The sequence below is a fragment of the Phalaenopsis equestris genome, unplaced genomic scaffold (genome assembly GCF_001263595.1).
Source record: "Phalaenopsis equestris unplaced genomic scaffold, ASM126359v1 Scaffold000777, whole genome shotgun sequence".
In the NCBI taxonomy this organism is placed as follows: domain Eukaryota; kingdom Viridiplantae; phylum Streptophyta; class Magnoliopsida; order Asparagales; family Orchidaceae; genus Phalaenopsis; species Phalaenopsis equestris.
The window spans coordinates 97,645-106,822 of NW_018165217.1; the positions used below are offsets into that span (position 1 = coordinate 97,645).

A 9,178-nucleotide genomic window follows, 5' to 3' on the forward strand; every position below is an offset into this window, starting at 1 on the left:
ATTGGCTACAAGAGATGTGAGTATGATTGTTGTGTTTATGTGAAGAGTCTTGATGATCGTTCTATTATTTTTTTGTTATTGTATGTTGATGATATACTGATTGCTGCAAAGAATATGAATGATGTCCGTGGTTTGAAAGTTTTATTGAGCCAGGAATTTGACATGACAGACTTGGGTCCTATAAAGAAGAATCTTGAAATGGAGATTCATCGAGACAGAGGCTCAAAACGATTATGTTTATCTCAACGAGGCTATGTTGAGAAAGTGTTAGAAAGGTTTGAGATGAGCAAAGCAAAGCCTGTAAGCACCCCTTTGGCAAATCATTTTAAGCTTTCTTCAGAACAGTGTCCTAAGACAGATAAAGAAATTGAAGACATGACAAAGGTTCCATATGTCAGTGCAGTTAGCTGCTTAATGTATGCAATGGTATGTACTCATCCTGATTTGGCTCATGTTGTTAGTCAAGTCTGCAAACACATGACTAAACTTGGAAGACGATATTGGGAAGCAGTCATGTGGATTTTCAAGTATCTGAAGGCTACTGTAGGACATGAAATTATTTTTGGCTGTCAGCAGGATGATCTTTCAGTTGTAGGGTACGTTGTTTCTGACTATGCTGGTAATTTGGATGACAGAAGGTCTACAACTGGGCATGTGTTTACTCTTGGTGGTGGGCCTATATGTTGGAAATCAACAATTCAGTATATTGTGGCATTATCTATAACTGAAGTTGAGTACATGGCAATAGCTGAAGCTGCAAAAGAAGCCTTATGGCTTGCTGGGCTAGTAAAGAAATTAGGCCTTGAGAAAGGTGGAGTTCAGTTGCATTATGACAGTCAGAGTGTTATTTATCTGGCTAAGAACCAGGTGTACCATGTGAGAACCAAGCACATGGATGTCAGGTTTCACAAGATCAGAGCTTCTGGGGAGATACTATTGTAGAATGTTCATACTGATGAGAATGTATCTGATATGTTAATCAAGTCAGTTACTATCAACAAGTTCTTGCATTGCTTGGACTTGTTGAATGTTTGCAGTTGCTAGAGAAGCATGGTGGCCCAACCCACAGCGGTGCAGGTCTAACTCTCAGGTATTTTTTTCCTAAGAGGCTGGATATTCGCCAAGGTGGAGATTTGTTATGGTATGACTCATATACCATATAGAGAAAGATGCTGGATCGAAGCGGAGCGGAAGAATCTGTCCAGATTGGGAAGATTGGGAAGTTACGTGGGTTACGTGGGTTGGGGTGCGGGGGCAAAGCGTCGAGGTACGGTACAGGGGTAATGTTGTAATTACGTATTGTATTAGGGTTTACTCCTGGTTTTATAAATAGGACTGTTAGTAACCCCAGGAGACATCCTCTATTCTGTAACCTCTTTTCTGAATATTGAAAGGAAGCCGCCGCTCTGCTCCCGAGGATGTAGGCATCTTTGCTGAACCTTGTTAAATCTCTGGGTTCTTCTAGATTTGTGTCGATCACTGTTTTTCTTCGCCCTAATTTCTCAACAAGCATGATATAAAGAATTAAAATCAACCGAGTATTTCTTGCAATACTATAAAACTGGAGGGAGAAATAATCAGTGCAATGAAATGGTCAAGGCCAATTCATTCAACGACAACGAATATGATCCGCTCTAGACACGCACCACATTATTAAGGGATGTTTGTTGACCAACATATCATGCCACTAAGAGAGGCGGGCAAAAAATATAAAACTATTCGATTCAAAAATGATTCATGACAACATTTCTAGCACAACACATCTGAATTAAGTTTTAAATTGCTTCATAGGCTGCTGAAACTATCCTAGAATCGTCCAATTGGGTAATTAATCGAGCGAGCACTTCTAGATTATCAAAATTACCATGTGATGAACCTCTGATGAAGAATACAACCAAGTTCGATGAAAAGAAGGGGTTTGAATGCAACAAGGCTCAAATTGAGATTAAGATGACTTGATCCATGATAAAATTTGTCTAAATAATGTCCCACCATAAAACGGATCGTGCCAATCATCCAGGAAGTTATATTTAGAGGCAACCATATTATTCGGATTTATTGGCATGAATCCCAAGACATCTTATTGAATAATAATAATATTATTATTATTGGCGACAAAGGCTGCCATGCTTTTGCTTTGTTACCGAATAATAGATGTGAAATATCCTGGTGACGTCATCTGTCCCCTCCCGTCCCGCTCAGCTCACACAAAATCCGAACTCTCACTAGCGAAATCTCCTGGCTCGCGACTCACGCTCTCCCTGGCTGCTCCTCCCTCTGTCAACCACCTCACAGCCATCGTACCAACAGCTTGAACTCCACTTGCCATCTCAAGCTTCGTCTCCCTGCTCCCTCTCGCTCGACTAGACCGATGCCCCCTAGCGCACACTGTTTGCTCCTCAATCTCTCTTCCCTCTCACGTCTTCCTCTCTCTCCATATCTCCAAGCGAACAAACGCAGCTCCGTCCACATCACAGACCGGCAACTCCCCAGCTCGCGCAACCGAAGCTCTCCTTTTCTCTATCGACGTCACGGCAGCCCAACCCCCTCCAAGTCGTGAACTTGCCCCTCAAATTCGACCTCTTTCCCGTTTCTCCCGTAAGCACCTTCATTCCCCTAACCTCACCTGGTCCTCTGTTTTCATCCCTGCTCCACCTAACTCAACTATTCCCTCACGTAACGATCTGGCTCATCCTGTCTAGCTTTTCCGTACACATCTTCCTGCTTAACTCCCTATATAGTCACTACAGAAACCTCCAGTAGTTTTCAATCTCAGCAGCCAGAGTTTAGGTAAAAACAGGGAGATCAAAAAGTTCTGAAAGTTCTATAGCTGTCATCTTGGTTATCTCTTTGAGGAAAAATATGGTTAAGGTTTTCTGGGATTTTTATTGTCTTTCCATTTATGTTTAGAAAAATTCATGTTAAATCTAGCCATTAAACAACTCTATCACTGGGTTTAGATTGAAATGAGAAAAAATGGCGTTCTAAGTTTTTGTGGGAGTTCTAGTTATTATTTTGTCTGTTAGATCTGGAGGATTTAAGGTACTTCGTTTGCTGTTCTGTTTAGAATTAAAGTTGAGTCACCTCAAGTTTTGCTCTATTCTTTCTAGTAACCAGAAATAATGAAGAATTGGGATTGTGGAGCGTGTATGCTTTAGAGGTATTATTTAGGTTTTTTGATAAAATGCATAAGTAATATATATAGGTGTTTGTGTGTGTAAAGAGAGAAATGTCCATCTTTCTTAAATAGGTTTATCATCTTGCCCTCTCAGCTCGCACAAAAGGTTTAACAGAAAACATAAGTACCAATTCGAGTTCTAATTCAGCCAGAAACCAATTGGAGTTGTTCCAATTCCTCGAGAAAACTTGCTCTTATCACTCAAAATTGTGGGAGTGATTGAACATAGGTTACAAAGTGATATTGTATACACAAAAATTGTCTGCACGGACATCGAGAAAATTTAAAGGTCGAAATAAAAAAGATCAGAATATCCTTTGTTCTTCTTTCTAAAACAAGGCTAAAAATGTAATTTTTATATTTTTTTGTCCCACATATTGTATTTTTTTGTTTAGAAGAGTACAAACATTCTTTAGAATTAAACCAAAGATAGCTAAACTTTAAAAGTAGATGAATGAGGCTCCTTTACACTCTTATTTCAAATAATTTAAACAATTCAGGCTAAATTCAAACAAATAGAACCAAACATGAATAATTTCAAAAGAGCTGAACATGAACAGGAGCTCAGCTCGTTTACACCCTCAATCGTAGTTGGTCATAACAAGTTATTGGAGGTGATCGATTGACAATAACCTTTGGTGACAAATAGTGAATTCTGGTGATCCGCAAAACTGGTGATCTGAAACAAAACATGGTGAATTGTGACAACTCCCAAATTTTAATAGTTAAGCTGCAATAGTTAGCTCACTCTCTTCTCTTTTCCTTCCCCCTTTAGGCAGCGAGAATGGGTCTCTCTCAAAAAAGTACACGACAATTGGCATTGATTCTCTTAATCACCAATAATTTTTTTCAACATTTAAATGTTTTAACGTTATCAAAATTGAATCATCTTAGCATTTTCGAATTTTTCTAGTCGAGCCGCTCGATTTGACTATAAGCCTGTCAAATTTTGAAATTGTTTGGTCTTCAAATTGATGCATCAAACATTTAACAATACTTTAAGTGCTCGGCTGATTAGAACTCAGATTGGATAACTTTCAGTGTTATTGGGTTTGTCTCGACGGGACACTCAGTTTGACAATAACTTTATTTAAATTGATGCTCGAGTTATTTTGAATTTAGAGAATTTCCTACTCAAAATGCATCATGATTCGTGTTTGATGATGAAAAATTATTTGATGGCATCAATACATAACATTATTCTTTTTTATTTTTATTTTTATTTTTTATTTTATGCATAACATCATTCAGTCAAACTTATCAGCATTATTAAATATAGCATTATTAAATATAGCGTTATTATAGTTTCGTCTTTCTAAAAAACATATTGTAAGAAAGATAAGATAGAGAGTGATTTAATTCTCTCAAATTCATTCTCTTTTAAAAAAGAAATAAAACATAATTTAAATAATCTCAAAATTCTATTAAATCTAATGACCTAAAAAATGAGCTCACTTCCATTTGTTTATTTGAGAGCTAATGTGGTGTATACTTGTTATTTTGGTCCTTACCATATAACAGCATGTTTCACATGGACTTGTTTGATTTGATCCAACTTGTAAGTCCCCTTGGATCAATTCAGCCGGGTGATTCAACAACTCTTGAAGCGAGTTTTCTTATGTGAAATGATGGCAACATTAGAGGACCAAACTAGATCTAGTGACAAGGATTAACGATTCTGAATGCTAAGATATTGATTAAAGATCCTGGCTACTGTGTCAACTTAGACAGCAATTTTCAGATTCTAACCCAATTTGACTTAGCCCGACTGGTTGACCCATTTGACTAGGGCTGACTGTCCGAGGTGTGGCCAGGAAACAAACTTCAGTTGTACGCCAAAAGAATCAATGGGCGGCGGAAACCTCCATAGTTCTTTTGCAAGGCGAACTTTCGTGGACAGCCATCTGGCATTTCAGTTCATCAATTTTATTTTATATGAGTAATTAAGATCAAAATCGGGCCCAGCTGATGAGAAGATAATTCAGCTAAGCAACGTGTGGCAGAGACGACGAAAGAAGGCGAGTTTTAAACATTAATTTCTATTAAGATAATTGTCTTTATTCAACGCCATAATAATTGGCCAAGATTTGGCCCAATGATACTCGAAGTCGACGCTATGCTTTGAACATGGTGCGATGTCCATGTGGAATAAACCCAACTTAACCGGCACTAGGACCACTTCATATTTGTATCCGTGAATCTGTCACCATGGTCCCACCCAAACATGACTAAATACTCTTATCACATTAGTGCTCACCATTTTTAACTTTTAATTATAGATGAGCAAGCATTACTCTTGGGGGAGCTACGTATTAGAGGAACGCCGTAAAATGACCGTTGCAGATAATCGTTAAAAAGATAAAAGAAGTTATTTTGTGTCAGAAAGACTTACAAGGCGGCGAACAACACGACGACTCGCCGGGGATCGAGCCGCAGGCCCTGCCGCCGACCAGCGATGCGCCTATTGCGCCCGCCAGCTCCGACGACTGCTTCTGAAGAGGTCTTTTGAGGAATCAGCAGAGTGGCGTCTCCTTCGCTTGCCACGTGTATTAGAACAGACAAACTTTCTCTATCTGCATCAAACCCATCCCAGTAGTTTAAACAATGGATAAATGACAGGAGCAAAACAACCCACCCCAAACGACTATATTGAACTTATGGGCTGTCTGGCAACAAATACTATTTAGGTTACAAGGCACTAAATACAAAATGATATGGCACTAAATTATCTAAATCCCCACGAATCCCATTAAACTGTATGGGAACATCAGCATAAATTCATTATGATCTCCTATGCATGTTCTGTAAATCTCGTAAATTTATCAAACCCACATTTTTATTCTGTCCAAAATGATTGTCTGGCAAGATTTAACTCAAATCCCGCTCTAAATCGGTTACAAGGCAGCCCCTTAGGAATTATAATTTGAAAAGGCCAATTAGAGGACAGAAAAGATAAAAAAGTTTCAAGCAAAATAATCACTCTGCTTCGATCAAATACATGAATTTTGTAGTCTAGTTTTGCTATTGTGCTTCCTTGTGAGTTACTAAATTAAATTTAAAATCACTGGTTCAAAATTCAAAGTCACCACCAAATGAATTGAAACTACACTACTATGGAACGAGTGACCCGCTAATCGAAGCAAATTAATTTTTCATTTCCCAAAAATTGAAATTCAAACTTTTTACCACGCCACTATCGATTTCAAAACACGACAAAAAGCAGGTCTTGAAACTAACCCGCAGCAGCGGCGACGGAATCCGCCTTCCTTCTCTCTCCTCCGCCCTGTGATTCTTTTTTAAAGGCAGTCTTCTTGAACTAAAACACAAGAAATTTATGAAAAGAAAATAAAACAATCAGTGATTAAAAATAAAAAGAAAATATTTGGTAAAAAGATATGATCGGTGATTAACTAATTACGGAAAGATTAAAAAGAAAAAAAAAAAAAAAAGAGGAAACAGAAAGACGTTACAGAAGCTTGGGTTCCGGCGATCGATTCTTGATCACCTGAGCCAACAATTGGAGGAGATGAAGCTGAGGCTGCGGCAAGGAGCGAGAGAGTCTCGATGTCAAGGGAGACGAAGCCATCAGCTTCATCTGGCTTTCCCTTCACTTCTTCGAAGATCAGGCCGAGTACATCGTATTTGGGCCTTCCGGCGAAGCCTTTGTCCCCAGGCATGCTCCAAGAAGGATCGTTATCCTAGAAAGCAACAACAACAACGGATTAGAATGCAGAATAAAACAGTTCAGGAGGGCAAGACAACGAAGAAAAAAGAAAGAAATGGAGAGTGACAGTAAAGGCAACGCGCTACCCTCTTCTCTATTCCCATCATCGATTTGCTGGATCCTTAGAGAGTTTGATTCGAAGAAAATAAGAGGAAGTTTGCGAGTTCTGCCTTACCAGCTTCGAAGGATTACAAGAAATTGTATCCAACAGTAGTCGGAAGAAGCAGACATCCAAGGAGCAATTCAAAGTTTTTGTTTTCGAAACTAGCTAGGAATTTTATCAAACAGTTGCCGGGGGTCGCAATCGAGTAGTATAGGGGCAATTTCGTAAGGAATTATGAAGAAGTACATAAAATTGGATGATGCTTTGGCTTGCTAAAAAGCAAATGTGGCGAATCGCGTTTCAATTTGGTAAAAGAAATTTGTTCCAATTTTACATGGGCGTGCCGTGCCTTCAACCACTCACGCTGCCCTCTAATATTCGGTTTTTTCTCGCGTTAATTATTTAATTTCTTCATAAAGTAATGCATCAAAAAGAGAGAAATGCCAAAGTAATCCCGCTGCAAGTTGAAAGAGTGCACTACCTTAACATTTTTATGAACTCTTGGTTAAAACGAAGCTGCTTTGGAAAATTATTTCAGCACTTCATACGAAAGAGAATCATTCGATCATTTAAATAATTTGACTTTTAATAATGTTTTTCTTTATATTATTATTATTGATAGGTTGTTCATCATCTCATGAATCTCGAGATAATATTTTAAGAAAGAAACATTCAAATTTTGATAAAAAATCATCCAGAACACTGATTTCAACAAACTTATAGTCAAATTAACCGGCTCGATGAGACGGACCTAATGATATAAAAATTAGTCTAATCCAAGTCGAATCAAGCCTAGCTCAAGTCATTAAATCACTCTAGAAAAGTCTCCAGACATTATTTGAAGGTCAAACAGATGTCGAAGCTGGAAAGTTTATAGTCGAATCGAGCATCTCGACAAGAAAAATCCAATGATCCCAAGATTGTGCAATTTCGACATCATTAAGGTACACCAATGTTCATTAATCATTGTTTGATCGGAGGAAGCCCTTCGGACCGTCTGATCAAAATGATTCATATTCATAAGTTAATGACATCTAGAAGACTATAAATAGAAGACATGAACCTTGAGAGAGAACTCGAAGTTCTTAAAGGAGCTGAAGTCCAACACCATCCCAACCGTCGTCAACCACCGTCGGCCTTCATCGACACCCGTCGATCGCTGTCAGCCACTATTGACCGTCATCATTGATCACCACTAATCAGCTTCGATCACCACCAACCAGACATTGTTAGTCATCGTTATGGAACATAAGCTCATTACTATGGTTCATGTGTGAACAATGACCTACGTGGTTCACAGCTTATGTAGCTCCCAACTCCAACCCACGCGGCCTATGGACGTCATTCATACTTGCCCCTAAGGTCGAAGTGGTTTATAGCTAGTGTAGCTTCCGACTCCGACCCCCACGGCCTACGGATGTCATTCATACTTGTCCCTACGACCTACGTGGTTCATAGCTCATGCAACTTCTGACTCCAGCCTTCACGGCCTACGAACATCATTTATACTCGCCCCTATGGTCTACCTGGTTCACAGCCCGTGCAACTCCCGAATTTGGCCCCCGTGGCCTACAGATGGTGGCCAGCAGGGCAATCCAAGGGTTATAAAATGGTGCTTATATGGAGGGCTGAGCGGCACAATTAGCCAATGGGAGTTGACCGCAATGGATGGGTGTATTTCAATCTTGGTCCATGAGGAAGCCTTCTTGATTTTGGTTTTACCGACCACTAGGCCAGCCGGCTAGGTTTGGGGAGGTGGCTATATGGCTCAAGGAACTAAGGGGGAGGTTTACTTGTGATCAGGATGGGGGTTTAATCAAATGAGAGCAAGATTAGGTCACTTGGCCAAAAATGGGAAGAGATCCCCTAAATCAAGGGACCCTTGGTCCATGGCACCTCTAGGGTGGGCTAGGAGGATCTAGGGTAGTCCTTAGAGTCCAAATGGCAGATGTGGTGGTCCAAGTTGGGCTAGACCAAGTGGCTCCAATTGGGTTTAGGGTTTGGGTTCAAATTTTTGGATTTGGCTTGGACTTGGGTTTGCGCTGGACTAAAACTTGAATCTAGGTCAATTGAATGATCAATTTGTTATGGGATATTGTCATAAGGCATTTGGAAATCAATTGGGTTGAAGATTGAGGTGAAATGAAGTTCAATTTGGGGGGGGGGGGGGGGG

The 9,178-nt window shown here is 39.6% G+C and overlaps 1 protein-coding gene across 2 annotated transcripts in view; it reads right to left on the reverse strand.

Moving 5' to 3' along the window:
• Positions 1 to 7,367, reverse strand: part of LOC110031141 — a 20,712-nt gene extending 13,345 nt beyond the window's left edge. Inside the window, exons 1-4 of one of the 2 annotated variants that reach the window (XM_020734208.1) lie at positions 7,078 to 7,367; positions 6,649 to 6,876; positions 6,416 to 6,494; positions 5,571 to 5,751 (exon numbers count right to left, since the gene is read on the reverse strand). In XM_020734208.1, coding sequence (XP_020589867.1) covers positions 5,571 to 5,751; positions 6,416 to 6,494; positions 6,649 to 6,855 — 467 coding nt within the window. In that variant the 5' untranslated portion in view covers positions 6,856 to 6,876; positions 7,078 to 7,367. Of the gene's footprint in view, positions 1 to 5,570; positions 5,752 to 6,415; positions 6,495 to 6,648; positions 6,877 to 6,988 lie in introns of both variants that reach the window. The other variant, XM_020734207.1, reaches the window with a different exon arrangement.
• Positions 7,368 to 9,178: the final 1,811 nt, after the last annotated feature.